The sequence below is a fragment of the Myotis daubentonii genome, chromosome 2, assembly GCF_963259705.1.
Source record: "Myotis daubentonii chromosome 2, mMyoDau2.1, whole genome shotgun sequence".
NCBI lineage: Eukaryota > Metazoa > Chordata > Mammalia > Chiroptera > Vespertilionidae > Myotis > Myotis daubentonii.
The window spans coordinates 745552-762098 of record NC_081841.1 but is presented as its reverse complement, the minus strand read 5'-3'; the positions used below and the strand labels follow the sequence as shown (position 1 = coordinate 762098).

Sequence of the window (16547 nt, the reverse complement as noted above, 5' to 3'; positions counted from 1 at the left end):
GCTCCAGCCGTCCCTCGCTCCCCCGAGCAGGCAACGCCTCCCTCCAAGCCCCATGTCCCCTTTGGAAAACGGGGACGATACTGACAGCTTCGACAGGACGCCTTTGTGGGGGGTGTGGGGGGATGTGTGTGGAGGGTTCCCTGCCCCCAGCCGGGCCCCTGCAGCTCGGGCTCCGGGGGCGGGTGCATCCGTGTAACCAGCCCCCACCCCCCCAAGCAATGGATGCAGGCAGCTCTCGGGGCTCAGCACAGGCAGCAAGGGGTGAAGTCTCCACCCCGGGCCTGTTCTACATTGTACCCCAGCACTCTGAACCCCAGAAACCCAACAGCCCAGCCCCCTGCCAGGCCCTCCCAGCAGCCTGGCTGCAGGTGAGCACCCGTCTCCCCCGCGTGCACCAGGGCACCGCTGCTGCCGGTTGCAAGCAGAGCGGGGAGCCGGCTGCAGGCCCCTCCCCACAGCTCCACGCCTCGCGGGCCTGCCCAGGTCCCCCCTCGCCCCCTGGCCCAGGAGGCCTGGCTGCAATGGCCGCTCCCCGGCTCTGAGGCACCTCCTCAGCCGAGAGCCTACGTGCACGGAGCGCCCGGCTCGGCCGGCAGCCCAGTCGCAGCGTCTGCTTCATGTTAATTACAACAAACCTGCCGCTGGTCTGGGACCCCGGCTGCCACGGCCACAGCCCACGGGCCACGCATGGTGCTGTGTTCACAGGACGCCACGAACCGTGGCCAAGGCTCCCTCGGTGGTGCCGGCTGGGACTCGAGGTCTGCACATCCTCGCCAGAGTCACTGGAGAAAAACTCCCATGGGTTAAAACCATAAACGTTGACGGCTGCTGTGTGCTCACCAGGCAGACACTCAGCCCCGGGCCGGCACCCCCCAAATCCCACCGAGTGGGCAGGTGCGGGGCCAGCCCGGCCCCCGGTGTGGTCAGTACCCGACTGCGGCCCCATGGGCACCGCAGGGACAGGTCCCGGGGCAGAGGGGGGAGGCCACAGGGGCCCCCTGGGAACTCGGGCTGTCATCAGTACCCCCATGAGGCCCGGCCTCCGCCCCTCTGGCCGGGACCCTGGCCGCTGTCCCCCACCAACCTGCACACAGCGGCCCCAGGACCTCAGCCCTCGGCCCTCCCCCACCCTGGGCAGCAGCAGGTGAAGGGAGTGTGGGGGGGGGGGCCGAGAGAGGGGCTGGCATGTCGGGGTGGGAGCGCCCTCTGCTGGGCTGACAGGAAACTGGAGCAGGTCCCTGAAGGCAAGTTTCAGTTGCAGCAGGAGAAACGCTGATGAGCCAAGACTACAAGACGCCAAGTGACGGGGGCCCCCTGGAAATGGGGGCCCAGCACTGGCCCCAGGCGGCCGGGTGCACCCCCATCCCTGCTGTGGGCCTGTCCCTGCGGCCTCTGGTCCCTGCTGTGCCTCCCAAGGTCAGCCCCTCAACCTTGACAGACTCTGTTGTCTCGTGAGTCAGACGGAGCCTCAGGGCCCTCACGGATTTTAATTCTCAGTGTCCTGGCGATTGTCACTTTTTAAAAAAATATAAATATATTTTATTGATTTTTTACAGAGAGGAAGGGAGAGGGATAGAGAGTTAGAAACATCGATGAGAGAGAAACATCGATCAGCTGCCTCCTGCACACCCTCTACTGGGGATGTGCCTGCAACCCAGGTACACGCCCTTGACCGGCATCGAACCCGGGACCCTTCAGTCCGCAGGCCGACGCTCTACCCACTGAGCCACACCGGTCAGGGCGAGTGTCGCTCTTTAAGACCAAGTCAACACCCTCCCTAGGAAAGCAAAGCGTTTGTCTTTAAATACGAGTCCCGACCACAGAGGCTGGGCCACGGCGCCCTCGCTGAGCCTGGAGACAGCGCCACCACGCACTGCGACCCGGCAGAGGTACTGAAATGATGGATTTTAACGTGAGCCTCCAGGTTCACAGAGTTCTGCCCCTCCTGTGGCCTCGAGGGTCCACTCCCCCGGGGCCTGCAGCCTCCCAGGCTGGGCTCTCCATCCACCCCTTGCGCCCAGCACCCTGCCCTCACAGCTGCCCTGCAGCGCCCCCACCCAGACCTCCAGGACCCCAATAAGCAGTCCAGAGACAACCAGGCCACCTGCCCAGCCCCACCCAGAGCCTGGGGCCCAGGTGAGGACTGGGTGCCCCGACACCACCCTCAACCCAGAGCCAAAGGCAGGTGTTGGCACCTTCAACCACCTGAAAGGGACAAAGACCCACCACATCCATGTAATGCTCCCACCAGCCTGCACGTGGGTCCGACATGGAAGGAAACACCCTGGGTTAGAGCAGCGAGGGGAGTACCACAGCTTTGGCGGGGGGGGGGGGGGGGGGGCGCGCACGTGACGTGCTCACTTCACTGGTCACAACAGATTCCGCCAGGCCCGCCGCTGCAGCCTGTCCTAGGCCTGAGCCCAGCTGATGCCACCGAAAGCTCCAAGCATCACCGTCCCACGCACTCAGACCCTGTGACGGCACCTCCCGCGGCCTGTGGAGGGTGCACCTGTGCAGCCCGGGATCGGGTGGCCCTACCCCGACCACGGCCCTGGCTTGCCACCAGCAGGCCCCCCCGAGAGGAACACAGCAGATAAAGCATCTGCCAGACACAGGACAAAACTATCAAAGGAAGACATTTATTTTCAAGTTTCTGTGGAGACGTCACAAACAACGGAGACTGAAAAGGAAAAACATTTAAAAATTTCAGACTACCAGTTTAAAATAAAAATATGATTAGCTAAAATAATAAATAACGCCATGACAACGCAGGGTGCGGTGCCTGGAGCGCCGGTGGGGACAGGCCGGGGGCGCAGGCCTGCCAGCCTCCAGCACTCTGGGGACGTAGGAATGAAATGGCCACACCGTCCAAATCTTGACTTTATTTTTTAATATAAAAAAATGCATTTGGAAACCCACCCTACCTTTTCCCCTAACATAATGCTTTACCTCTTAAAAATAAAAATAAAGTACTAATTCTATGTACATCACAGGTACCATACAAAATGTATCCAAAGTTTCTATTGCTACCAAAGTGTCCTAAATCAAAACAAGTACAGAAAGCCCCTCATTGTAAACAGGATACAAGTTACAAACCAAAGAACACAGCCAGTCTGTACAGCCAGCAGCCCGCGCCGGGGCGGGCGGACGTCCGTGTGTATAAAAATGCTATCAATATACTTTTGCAAATTTATTTCTCATTATAAAGCAGGTGAATACACTTTCTACAATAAATAATCCGCTGGGGCCCCCTGGGCGGCCGGAGGCGGGCGGCAGCACCGGACGCGCCCGCCCAGCCGCAGGGCGCGGAGTGTTTTTGGTGATTCGCAGGTGATGTACACGGCAGAAATTCCCTCTCCGCCTCTTTCCACAAAGTACCACTCAAAATAATGTCATTTTCTTTCTTAAAATACACATTTGTCACTGCAAATTTACATCCCATCTCCTTAAATAACAGGTACTCTGTGTAAAGAGTGTGATTTACAAATTTATTAAACATTCAAAAGTCTTTTTAAAAAAAGCTATGGATCAAAGGAAGTGATGCAAGCAGCACCCTCCGGTGACCTGTGCCGGGCAGAGTCGTGCGGAAGCTGCGCCCACGCGCCCAGACCGATGGTTTCATAGAAAACCTGGAAACCAACCTCCCCGACTCCCCAGGGAAAAGAATGACAGAACCACATCTACCATCAGAATAAGTTAGGTTGAAAAATATACAAACATGTACAGCTTATCAACATATGGACACGGCGGGCCCTCAGTCGATGTCGCTGAGGTCGCTGGCCGGCTCCCCGTGCACCCGGCTCAGGTGGTTCATGGCGCGGTCGAAGGCGACCCGCACAGCCTTCCGGATGCTGGAGTTCCTCCCCTCCATCATCTTCAGCTTGTCGATCGTCTCGTCAATGCCCAGGGGGACCATTTTGGACTTCGGGAGCCACTGCCTTTTTAAAGGAAAAGAGGTGGCAACAGTGAGAGCTGCGGGCACGTTCCCTTCGCCACACGTCACGTCAGTCTAACCACGCAGAGGCCTGCTGACGCGACCCCGGGGTCGGGGTGCCCCGGGGGCCAGGGTGCGCGAGAGGCCCCTCCAGAAACCCCGGAGCAGGGCTGTCGGTGGCCGGCCCGGTCAGCGTGGGGGCTGCGGGGCGGGGCACAACCAGACCCTCACGAAAACCAGGTGGGCACCTCCTCTCCTCCGTGATTCCCCAGAGGCCCCTGTGTCCTGGAGGCCCCGTCAGCCTTCCACGTCTTTCCCCAGTGGCCACCCGGGGCCACCAGCACGACACCCAAACCCAATCCAGCCGAACATGCCAATGCTGGTGGGTGCCCCAGCTACAGCCCCCAGGTGCCAGCAGGCTCTGCACCCCCAGGCGGGCAGAGGGGCTGCAGTGCTGAGGTCGGAGGACTCCGCTGTTGCCCGCGAGCTTCCGTCCGCGCTCAGAGGGGCCAAGGCAGTGTCCCCGGGCAGAATGCCCCGGGCCAGGGCCCACCTGAGGGCAGGGAGGACTGGGTGGGCCCACAGGTAAGAAACGGAGGCCCGGCCGCCCCCAGCCTCCGTGCTCCCAGGTGCCCGGCACTTACCAGCTCCGCTTGTTGTCGAAAAAGAGGACGAGGAACAGCCGCTCGTCCGCCTTGGTCTGCATGTGCTCGCCGATCTTCAGCACGTCCAGCGGCGGGGCCGGGATGGTGACCCCGTTGTGGTGCCCTGGCACGCGCGGCATCTTAGGGTCGATGATCTGCCGGGGGACACGGGGGTCACACCGAGCGCTGCACCGAGGTGGGCTGTGCAGGCGCTCTCCCACCCCCTCCCCCACGGGTGTCCTGACAGGAGCCGTGGACGCCTGCCCCGCACGCAGGGGACAGCAGCACCGCCCAGCCCGTGCCCCGCTCACCAGGGCGGGGTAGGAGGGGTAGCCGCTGCACTTGGCCCACACCACCTTCAGGGGCTCGAGCGCGGAGGCCGCAGCGTCCGTTGAGATCCACATGCTGCTCTGACCCACTTCTAGAGAGAGAAGGAACGAGGGGTGAGCCCCCAGGCACCCAGCAGGGTGCACGCCGTCCCCGAGCAGAGACACCACCCGGAACGGTGGGCACAGGGCACCCGCCCTGGCTGAGCGTCTCTGAGGCCCCGGCACCCTGACACTCTTACCCGCAGTCTACCCCGGGGTTTCCATGCACCCCGACCCTACTTGAGGGCTCCAACAGGCTCCCAACATCTCTCCCTCCTGAGCCCCCACCTCCGCCCTCGTGCCCACCTCCCAGGAGGTCCCCAGGGCATCTCTGGAACCAACACCCTAAGTTCAAAACCACAGCCCTGGCTCCCTCCCCATCCCTCCTCACACCCTCAACCAGCAGGGAGCCTCGTCTGACCCTCAGAACATCCTGGAGTCCACACCCACATCCTGGTGCCCAAGGTCCCGCTAGTCCCCAGCCCCCTCTCCACACAGCCCAGGGCTGACCAGCTGCTCTGCTCAGACCCCTCCTGGCTGGGCCACTCATCTGCACCCACATTTCCAATGCAGTCTCCATCCCAACACAGCCCACTGCTCCCACCTGACTCCGAGCCTCCTCTAGATACGGAAAGCTGGGGGACCCCCACCCCGCCCTGTAGTTTCACAATTGGCTGCAGATCACACGTGAGACTAAACAAAGCCTGTCGGCCTCACAGGGTCTGACAGGAACCACTTGGGGCTGAGCACCCACACAAGGCAACATGCAGGACAAACACATCGCTTCCCCCCGGCCGCCCGCAGGGGAAGTCCCCCCTGAGGCGGAGGCAGACAGTGTCCACGGGGCACACCCAACGTGCTGCCTTTACTCCTGGCCAGAGGGACGCACAAAGGGGCCTGGGCTGCACTCACCGGCTGCGATCCTGGCTGCCTTGGCGTAGTTCCCGTTCTCGATGCAGGAGATCAGCTCGCTGCGGTCCTCCAGCGTGTGCCTGCGCACCAGGGCTGGCTTGCCGCGGCCGCACTTGGGGGCACTGAAACTGCGGGGAGCACAGGCTGGTCAGGTGGCGCCAAAACCCTCACACCCGCCCCCAGGGAGCTGGGCCCAGCAGCAGGGACTGCAGCCCAGGTACCAAGTGGCCCCTGCAGGGCAAGCGGCCAGGGCTGCGCTCACCACCATCCCGTTACAGGCAAGACTTTGTAAGGAAAAGTATGAATAACTCCCCATTAAGACCTGACGCTCATGCATCTGTCTGTAATTCCCGCTTCTCTGGTTCAGGCCCACAGAACAGGTCCCATGTAACTGGGGAACCCCGTCGCCCACCTGGTGTCGCAGAGGGGGCTGCTGCTGGAGGCGATGCTGGACTCGGAGGCGCAGCGGCGCCGGGGCGTGGCTTTCCTCCCGGGGAGGCCGCCCGGCTCCTGCTCGCTCCTCACGCCCCCAAAGCCATTGGTGAGACCTGGAAAGACACAGCGGCTGAGCTCTGCGGCCAGAGCCGCTGCCCCGAGAGCAACGTCCCCCCAAACCGGAATCTGATGTCCCATCTGTGACAGCGTGGAGGCCGTCACCCCAACCCCCAGCACCACGGCACAGGAGCCGCGCCTGCGCAGCGACACCAAGGCTGACAGAGCCTCACGCGCTCAGGGGCGCCGGTCTCAGGGGCTCTTCCGAACGTCACGTGTGACACAGGCTCCACCAAACAGGACAGGCATGCCATTCGCTCCCAGGCAGCGGCCATGTCCCTCCGGTGAGGCCGGGACGAGCCGTGTCTGCACCAGGCTCGAGGGCCAGGCGGCCGGGACCTGGCTGAGGAGCCAGACCACCAAGAGCGACTTCACACAGTGGAACTTCAAATGGGAATGCAAGTCGATGAAAAAACTCTTTCAAAAGAAAAGTATTAACAAGAACCTAAAAAACACGTTGAAACAGGCCACAGACACCTGGCTAACGGGGGTGGGGGGGCAGCACACTCCCAGGAAGCGGTGCTTACAAGGCCAGGCCAGGCCGGCTCAGAGCCGCGCCCTCTGTGACCAGACACACTGGCCACGTCCCTACCACCGACGTCAGGCCAAGGGACCGGGCAGACCTCTCACTGCATAGCCCGTGTGTCCTGTCCGTCCGTCCATTCGCCCCCTGCAGACCCAGCCGGGCTCCCTCCTGTGTGACACCGAGGACTGTGCATATTTTTTCCCCCAAAAAAGAAATCCCACTCCTCATGCTTAAAAAATTGAAAAGCCTTTTCTTTAAAACCGAGTGAAGTGGGTGGTCAGGTTAGAGGGCTCTCTCGCCTGCTTTACAAAGGCAACCTCGCTTCACTGCGCTTCGCAGAGATGGCGATTCCACCAACTGAAGGCTTGTGCGGCCCTGCACCTCGCCAGCCCACAGGCACCACTTCCCCAACAGCCTGTGCTCCGTGCTGCTGAAATATTACAATCCTTGTCATCGTCAAAACCTGGTCATGGTGCTCTGTGATCAGTGACCCTTAACCTTACTCCTGTCATTGTTTGGGGCCACAAACTGCCCCGTATGAGACCAAGAACCTAACTGATAAATGCTGTGCTCTCACTGCTCCACCGACCGGCCGCCCATCTCGCTCCCCCTCCCGGGCCCCCTATTTCCTGAGACACAACAAGACGGAAGTCAGGCCCGTTCAAAGCCCACAGTGGCCTCCAGGAGGCCCAGTGAAGGAAGAGCTGCACCTCTCACTTCAAATCAAAAGCAGAAACGACCAGCTTGGCGAGGCTTGTCCAACGCCAAGAGAAGCTGAAAGCGAGGCCTCTCGCGCCCGACAGTGAGCCTGCTGTCAAGGCCAAGAGGTTCTGGAAGGAAATTCAAGCGCTGCTCCAGCCAACACGCGTGATGAGGGGGAACAGCCTATTGCTGGTGAGGAGACGGGTCCGTGCTCTGGGTCCAGGCCACACAGCCACAGCTCCCTGCAGCCAAAGCCTAATCCAGGGCCAGGCCCTGCTCTTCCATTCCGTGAAGGCTGAGAGGTGAGGAGGCCGCGGGAGGAACGTGTGGAGATGGGAGGCTGGTCGTGAGCTGAAGGAGGTGCCAGGGGAAGCAGCAGCAGGTGCCGAGCTGCAGCGAGTTGTGCAGAAGGGCCGCTCGGATGACCGTGGAGGGGGACTCAGCAGGTTCCTCCACGGCCTCGGAGTGTGGAGGACACGGCCTCCTACGGGAAGGAGACGCCGCCTGGGACGTTCCCAGTGAGGGGAGGTCAGCGCCTGGCCTCACAGGACAGGCGGCTCCTGCTAGGAGCTCATGCGGCTGTGACTTTAAGCTGGGGCCAGCGCTCACTTCCATTTAGAAAATCCTAGGCCGGTAAGAGCGATGCTCCGTCTGCTCTACCTGTGTCTGAATGTGCCGCACGGCTTCCTGCATCGCGTGAGCCCCTGTGGAGACCTGCTCCTCAGGAAAAAGGATCTTACTGCTCGCGACAAGGCGCCTGGTCACCAGGAGCGCGGGGGGAGACGGGCCAGATGAATGTTGTTTTCATGCCTTTCTGCAGCTCTTGGGCCAAGGACTAACTTTGACTCCCAAGCCTCACTGGGAAGAAAAGCCACATTTGTAAGCGATCGCTGCCGTCGTGGTTCCTCTGATGGATCGGGGAGAATAAAGGAAAAGGTCTCCCCGTCCCAGCTGCCTCCTGGGAGGCAGTCACAGGCGTCTGGGAGAAGCTGATCCACCCTCGTGGCCGATCTGAGGGCTCCAGACCTCCGAGAGGAAGTGCCTGCACGTGTGGTGGGAGCAGCAGAAGGAGCATGACGTGGAGCTGAGGACGCGCTGAATCGCTGCAAACTCAGGACAGAGCTTGAGTGATGAGGAGGAGCTGGCAGAGGAGCAGAGAGAGGGGTTTCGGGAGACGGAGCCCACCCTGTGACGAGGCTGTGAGGACAGTGAGATGGCGACAGAGGATTCAGAGCGTCACGTGAGCGTGGCTGGCAGAGCAGTGCCGGGTTTGAGGACTGGCTGCAGTTCTGAAAGAGGTTTGTGGGTGATGCTGCAGCCGCAGGGAGGCTGGGCTGAGGAGTCGGCCGTGCGGAGAACGTCACTGCTGTCTTACTCTGAGAAGCTGCCACCGCCCCACCCTCCGAAACCACCTCAGTCAGCCGCCGCCATGGCCACACAAGACCCTTCAGCACAGATTGCTCAGATGGCGGCTAACTCTCATGAACTACTTTTAATGAAGGGATGCACCGTGGTTGCTAGACACACGCTAGCACACACTTAGACTGAGGTGTGAGGCGAACCATCCTATGGGCACTGGGACCAGAGCATTCACGTGATCACTTCATGGCGACCCTGTTGTGTGTGGGTCTGGGCCCTGACCCGTGTCCCCGAGGTGCGCCTGTGTACTTCCTGCAGAGGCCCAGCGCACGTGACTCACTTTAAAACAAGGGAGGTGAGTAACCCCGATGGGGCTGAGAAGTCCAAGTGCAGAAAGGGCAAGAGTTCTGCTGTTCCCACGGGACCTCAGAGGCACCGGCTGCACTGAGTGGGCGTCAACCCCCCTGGCTTTCAGATCACTTCGTCCTTTTACCTTTAAAACGAACTCACATTCAGCAGCAGCAGCTGAGCCGTTGGCTGGGGTGCTGCGCTCGTGCTGAAATCTGACATCTGCACGCGGCGACCAACCATGTTGGCAAGGCAGCTGATGCCGCATGAGACGCCACGAGACCGACTCCAGCCCACGCCCCGGGAGCACGGAGAGCAAGGGGACGGACGGCCTGCCCCTCCACCTCAGGGTCCTCCAGGCGACAGGAGCACAGAAGGCACTGTCCGGGGAAGACCCCCAAGGCAGTCAGCAAGTCAGAGACGGCCACCCAGATGGACGGAGCCCAGTGTGCAAGACCCGAGGTGAGAGAAGGGGCCACAGCCACAGGCGCACATCCGGGCCCAGCACCACACCACAAGGGAACAGGCCGCCACTGTGGCCTCGGGCGGAGCCCTGAGCATCACCAGACCCGGGCCTGGTCCAGACACACCTTGTGCCAACGGTCCGACGACAAGGACACACAGTCCCAAAGTCTCTCCCTTTAGCGCCACACGGAGCTGACGGCCTCGCCCTGCCTCTACCTCCTGGACCGCGGCCGTTCGCTCCTCCTGACAGCCCGTCCAGGCAGAGAAGCAGGATGGCGGGGCCGGAGGCTGCCACAGCCGTGGTGGCGAGCTGCGCCCGGAGGCCCTGGGACAAGCTCACGTGTGGAACGAGCAGGTTGGGCCCTGCACCGGGTGGGAGCCTGCGCGGGAAGCACCGGAGCAGGCGGCGCCTCACGGACAGCTGGCCCAGCGCAGGCCAAGTGGCGCCTCACGGACACAAATGACACGCGGTCAGGCAGGCTCTGCGGGTCTGCAGACAGGAGGCCGAGGGCCCCCCCAGCAGCAGGAGGCCCGTCCCCGAGCTGCAGCAACCACGTGGCCACTGGAGCCGACGCTCAGCAACGTGGCAACACGAGGCGTTCTGAAGGCGCGGGAGGGGACAGGGCGGCTCTCGAATCCGGCCGTGTCCTCCACCAGCACCGCGCTCGGGTCCACCGGGGTCACAGGAGACACAGCAAACACAAGCCTTCCTCTGCCCCCAAAGGCCTGGCCAAGCTGAGGCCCCTGGCCGGGCTCCCCCACCCGCTCCAGGCCTCCTGGGCTCCCCCAGGCCACATGGAGAAGAGGTGCCCCATGGGGCGGCTGAGGCGACTCTGCAGAGAAAGCTCACCGAGGCCAGGCCTTCAGTTGGAGCAGCCTGCACGGCCAGGGCCCCCAAGCCCCGGGTGTGACAGCCAGACCCACCTCAACACACCGCACTGCACCTTAAAGAACCTTCTGGCCCTACCTGATTTAGCTCAATGGATAGAGCCTCAGCCTGCGGACTGAAGGGCCCCGGGTTCGATTCCGGCCAGGGGCACATGCCTGGGTTGCAGGCTCGATCCCCAGTGGGGCGTGTGCAGAAGGCAGCCACTCAATGATTCTCTCTCATCATTGATGTTTCTATCTCTCCCTCTCTCTTCCTCTCTAAAATCAATAAAATATATTTAAAAAAAAAAAAAAAAGAACCTTCTGGCCCTGGCTCGTGTTGCCCAGTGGATAGAGCATCAGAGTTCAATTCCTGGTCAGGGCAGATGCCCAAGATGTGGGCTCCATCCCCAGTAGGGGGTGTGCAGGAAGCAGCTGGTCAATGATTCTCTCTCATCATTGATGTTTCTCTCACTCTCCCTTCCTCTCTGAAATGAATAAGACATTAAAATAATTTTTTAAAAAAACCTTCTGTTTGGCAGCTGATGAGGCAAAGCAAAGAGTGGGCTGCGGTCGCCACCATCCACCCCGGCCACGTGCTGCGGACACCAGCGTTCCTCCCAGGCTCCCTGCGGCCCCCAAGCAGAACATGGGATCAAACACGGGGCCAGCTCCGCAGGCGGGGGGCCACTGCCTCAGTCTCGTGAGCGGTGGGGCAAGCCCTCACCTTGTCCGCACGCCATGACTTACACTCTCAGCAAGAGAACTGCGCGCGGTGTGTGTGTGTGTGTGTGTGTGTTCCAACCTTCCGATAAAACCAGCGCGTAAGATCCCAACCGCCCTGCTGTGCCCAGCCCAGCCCCACGAGACGCCATGGCACAGGAAGCAGGCCCGGGCGCCAGGCACAGGCACAGGCACAGGCACAGGCCACCGCTCTCCCGGGCTGGGCTTCCTCCCTGCAGCGGGACGGCCAGGAGAACCAGCAGGAAGGGGGAGGGAGGGCGGAGGACGCGGAGGGACAGGGTTAGCACCCGGTCTCCTGGCTGTCAGGGGGCGCACGTGGGTCCTGTCAGGCCCGGTCCTGCGCCTGCTGAGGACGCGATCGGAATCTGTGCAGGGCGTCCTCCGGATGGGAGAGGTGATCTGAGCCACGACTGACTCGAAGGCTCACACCTGTCCCCGGGGAGGCGGTCCCTCCCGCGCTCGGCTGACGGGGCCGGGCTCCACGTGCTGGTGTTAGCGTTGGAGGTGGTGGAGCTGGTGCTTCCAATGACATCCAAGAATCATGTGAGATCAAGACGCAGCCATCGCCCTGCGTGCCAGAGCGACCACTTGGCCGAACTCCATCCAAGCTGAGCAAGAGAAAACCATTAGGATCCCAAGAGGGAACCACCCAGCACGTTAGTAGTTAAATGAGAGCCGGGAAAACAGTGAAGAGGCCACTTGGTCTGACTGAAGACATCAACAGACCAGCCGCTGCCCTGAACGGCCAAGGGCGCGAAGAGTCCCTCTCCCCTCTGCCCCGCGCGCCCCGCCCCCACGTGCACACCGGAATCGCGGAGGAACCTCAGGAGGAGACAAGCCGCACAGAAGTCCTGCCCGGGTCACTGCTGGAAGCAGCCCGTGGCCACGGGAGAGGAGCCAGCAGAGCAGAGCTCCAGGGGCCGGCAGGGGCCGAGGCAGGTGGCTAACCTCCTGGAGGCAAGAGCAGCCCACGCCTCCCGCGGCGCTTCCCGCGGAGCCCACGGCGGTGTCCTGATGGACACATCGGCTGTGCTGGAATGAACTTGCGTCCTGGAATGAACGCATCAGCTTGCATCTAACTTGGAAACGCTGCGGCGCAGGGGAACCCAGACTCCCCACAAGGCAGGCCGAGCGCGCCGACGAACGTGGGGACGATCAGAGGACCAGGCGTTTCCTGTCCCGACCGCGAAGGCTGCAAGCGCGGAGCCGAGACCCAGGAGCCGCAGCCCGAGTGGGTGAGGCCGAAATGGACGGGTGGGCACCGCTGGCCGCACTCCGCCCAGAGCGACTGAGGCTCCCGGGCCGCACAGGAGCGAAGGCCTCGTCGCACGTCCACGGGCGGCGGACGCGCCAGAGGAAGCAGAGGCCTGCGTTTCCGTCGGGACCGGGGCAGACTCCTCCACGCCACGGCCGCCTGTGCAAAACCCGCCCCTCAGACGCGGAAAGCGGGAGAAGGACATCAGTGACCGAGTGCAAGCGCCCTGCGCGCCACGAACGCCGGCTGGTGGACCCTTGCCAACGGCTCCAGCCAGACCCAGCAGGTCAGTGAGGCCGACGCAGGGCTGGCGGGCCTTCCGGTCACCAGCTTCTAAGTGGGTGCTGGGCCAGCAGTGCCCGGCACGTGCGCTGCAGTTGGGTGGCGGGCAGAGGGTGTGGCGTGGGATAGGCGCCCCAGATGCGGGAGCCTGGAGCCATGACACAGTGACTGCCCCGCGACTGCCCCTCCGAGCACGGCTCAGAGCACTTGCAAACAAGCGGCCCGAGGGCCCAAGGAGGGGGGGGGGGGCACTCACTGACGCGAGCGCCCATCCTTCACCTGTGTCTGTGAGACGCTGAGGAGCTCGTGTGGCTCAGACACTCGATGGTTTTAACAAATTACTAAAGAACTCCAACTTGGTATCAATCCATGAAGAGAGGCCACGGGTGGAGAATGTCTATGAGACGAAGGGCACGTGTGAGAGTTCCCTGCGTTTCAATGACATTCATAAGAAGTGACTTCGGTAGCAAGAATGAGTGTCTGCCGAGTGCAGAACCAGCACCAGAAACACCTGCTGGACCGCCTCCTCCACGGGCACCTTCAGCGCGAGCCGGGACGGCCCTCCACCTCCACCGGCCACCGGCCCCACCGGGAGGCTCGGGACGCAGATGGCTCGCCCCCACCCGGCCTCTGCTCCTCCAGCTGAACTGAGAAGGTGCCCTGACAGCAGGACGGCCAAGAGACCGTGTCTGGACGCACCAGGTGGACCAGTAAGAAACACAGACCAGGCTCTGGTCCAAGACAGAACCCACGGGACAAGCATGTCCACACACCTCCCGAAGGAGGCGTCAGACACAGAACCGGCGCCTCCCAGAGGCACGGCCATCGTGGAGCCACGAGGGGGACAACAGTCCCGCCAGTTTCAGTGACACATGCTCGGCTGCAGTCGCGGGGGAGGCACAGGCTGCAGAAGAGCTCAGGCGCCTCCTTCCAGCCCCCTGCCGCCCAAGGCAGGCAAATGAGCCCCTCCAGCTCTCCCTCCGGCTCTCCCCCCGGCTCTCCCGCCGGCTCTCCCTCCGGCTCTCCTCCCGGCTCTCCCTCCCGGCTCTCCCTCCCGGCTCTCCCTCCGGCTCTCCCCCCGGCTCTCCCCCCGGCTCTCCTCCCGGCTCTCCCCCCGGCTCTCCCTCCGGCTCTCCCTCCGGCTCTCCCTCCCCCCCCCCCCGGCTCTCCCTCCGGCTCTCCCTCCAGTTCTCCCTCCGGCTCTCCTCCCGGCTCTCCCTCTGGCTCTCCCGCAGTGCACAGTCCGAGGGAGGAGCAGGACCGCCCACCCAGCCCCACGAGGCCAGCAGCCACCCCGCAATGCACCCTCGGACCTACAGTTAGGGGTTTTCAAAGAAAAAAATGTGCCCTCTGTCTTCTCCTCTGGAAATTAAGAGACCTGTGGACAGTAAACTGAAATTCGTGCCCCCACGACTGTGCCCTCTGACCCAGGAGGAGAGAAGGGCCGGCGGCCGCGGCATTTACCTGTGTCCAGGCGCTTTCCCGGGGACCCCGCCTCCACCTCGGAGTCGCCGCAGGTGCTCCGCGACCTTTTTCTTGGCTGCAGAAGAGTCTCCAACCTCGGAAGGACTACAGACAGAAAGGTTTTGGTCCCTAGCTGAGGAGAAGCTGGCGGGGTCTCAGTGTTCTTGGCAGACTTTGGGGGGCTTACACTGTTCGATTTGCAGAAGAGAACAGAAGGGCGTCTGTTTACATCGCTTGCTGGCTCCGCCCCCGCGGAGGCCGCCGCCGGCGCAGCGCCACTACAGGCGAGGGTGGGCTCTGCAGGGTGTCCGATTACCAGGGCGCTCTGAGTGCAAGTGCTATGTGATTCATTATCAAATGTGACTCTTTTGAATAGTTTACTCTGCTCTGGGTTGAGTTCTACTGGTTTGAGGGTTGGTGGTTCTGAATTAGTCTCCGAGTTTGAAGGAAGAGGTAATGCATCTGATGGTTCAAGTTTAGGGGGAGATTTATCTCCTGAAAAAATTATAAATAAAGTGATTTTTGAAAACTGGTAATTATAAAATCTATTATAAAACTTACTATAAATGTGAAGTCCACCAAAATACTACTTCAATTAAGGAAACAAAGCATCACACACAACTACCTGTGGGCAGTGAGGGCTGTGGGGTCCCAGCAGGGGGCTCCCCACCCCACAGGCGGGTGCCCTGGCCTCTGGAAACACCCGGGAGAGGACTTCACATTCGCCAACATTAAGCACATCATTGGGGTGCACGCCGGCAGCTGCAGCCACAGCTCACTCACCTTGAGAAGAGAAAGCGCACCCAGCTAAGGCCTATGGGCACCCCCGCCCGCCCGGCCGGCACCGGGGAGCCGACACTCACCCCCACTGCTGACCAGGCTTCCCTAGTCGGCGCCACAAGCAGGCAGTGCCGAGGGCTGTGAGCGATTTAAAACGGAGAAACCTCACTCCTATGCCAGCCACACCCGGAAATGCCAGTGTGACTCCTTCCAATCTGACTTTAAACATAAATACAACCTTTGGAAGTGGCTATTTTAACCGAGGCTTCAGCGTCTCCACATGGAACAAGCCGTCTGAAAACCAGCTCAGCCCTGGAGGCTGCCCGCGGACGGGCCCGGCACTACCTGCGAGGCCACACCCACTGGGATGAGCGGGTGGCCTACAGCCCAGAGGAGCTACTGAAATGACCCCAGTGGCATTGGTACCTAGATACACTTCTTCCTGTAGTGACCCCGGAAGCCCTCCGAGCCCCTTGAAAGATGTCAAGGTAACACTTTAACCCCGAGTTCACTTGAGAAGGAAAAGCTGAAAAGCTGCCACCGTGTAGGGCCCCCGTGGCCTGAGCCGGTGCTGAACTCCGGCCTCGGGGCTCCACACTTGCCAGAGGGCCCGCCTCACGGGCTCCAACACCCGGGCAGAGGCCTCCCACCGAGGGCTGCCAGGGGACACCACCCCCTCGTGCATCAGGCTCTGGGACGGACACCCACAAGCAGGATGCGGCATCGAGAGCCACAGTGACACGTTGGCTGGTGACACAATCCTCCCCACCGCTGCTTGAAGTCACGCACACGTGCTAGGAAACAGCTTACAAAACACAAGGCCTGCGTGGATGGACAGTGGCCTGCGGAGTTCCCGCTGAAAGCCTCTGCGAAGGCACGCCACAGGCGGAGCTCGCTGCGCCCTCCTCCCTTCCTCAGCGCCTCCGCTGGCGTCCTGCCTCCTGTCCTGCCTCCGGCCTGACCCTCGAGCCCCCACATCAGCACTCATCCTGACCATGATGCCTAAAGGGCCGCCTCCGTGTCGGCAAGGCTGCCTCCACCTGGGCCTGTGGGTGCGGCCCCCGCCTGCCCCTCTGCTGCCCCTCCCTGCTGGGCTCTCCCACTGCACAGCCAGGCCCTCGCGGCCCCCTCCAGCCCACCCCCTACTCAGACGCTAACCTCGGCCCCACCAGGCGCCCTTGTTCCTGGCACACAGGAGGCCCCGGACCACCATGGCTCACCCCTCTGCTCCTCTCATGCTCAGTCCCCAGGGGTCCTCTCACTGTCACAGCAGACCTGCACCAGACGCAGGGAACCTCACCAGCAGGCCGCCCGGCCCCTCCTTCCAGCCGCTTTGCTCACCCAC

General features: G+C 62.0%; 2 protein-coding genes across 7 annotated transcripts in view; one reads left to right on the top strand and one right to left on the bottom strand.

The window, feature by feature from the left end:
* Window positions 1-2625: 2625 nt before the first annotated feature.
* The window catches only part of BRD1 (bromodomain containing 1), a 38033-nt gene continuing 24111 nt past the window's right edge, over window positions 2626-16547 (bottom strand). For 2 of the 6 annotated variants that reach the window (XM_059681321.1, XM_059681320.1), the window contains 6 exons: window positions 14423-14917; window positions 6271-6406; window positions 5859-5986; window positions 4890-4999; window positions 4579-4733; window positions 2626-3938 (listed from right to left, as the gene is read on the bottom strand). In XM_059681321.1, coding sequence (XP_059537304.1) covers window positions 3755-3938; window positions 4579-4733; window positions 4890-4999; window positions 5859-5986; window positions 6271-6406; window positions 14423-14917 — 1208 coding nt within the window. In that variant the 3' untranslated portion in view covers window positions 2626-3754. The remainder of the gene's footprint in view (window positions 3939-4578; window positions 4734-4889; window positions 5000-5858; window positions 5987-6270; window positions 6407-14422; window positions 14918-16547) is intronic. The other 4 variants (XM_059681322.1, XM_059681323.1, XM_059681324.1 and 1 more) reach the window with 2 other exon arrangements.
* The window catches only part of TRABD (TraB domain containing), a 255195-nt gene continuing 250853 nt past the window's right edge, over window positions 12206-16547 (top strand). The window contains exon 1 of the mRNA XM_059681343.1: window positions 12206-12211. The gene's annotated coding sequence lies outside the window, so the exon portion shown is untranslated. The remainder of the gene's footprint in view (window positions 12212-16547) is intronic.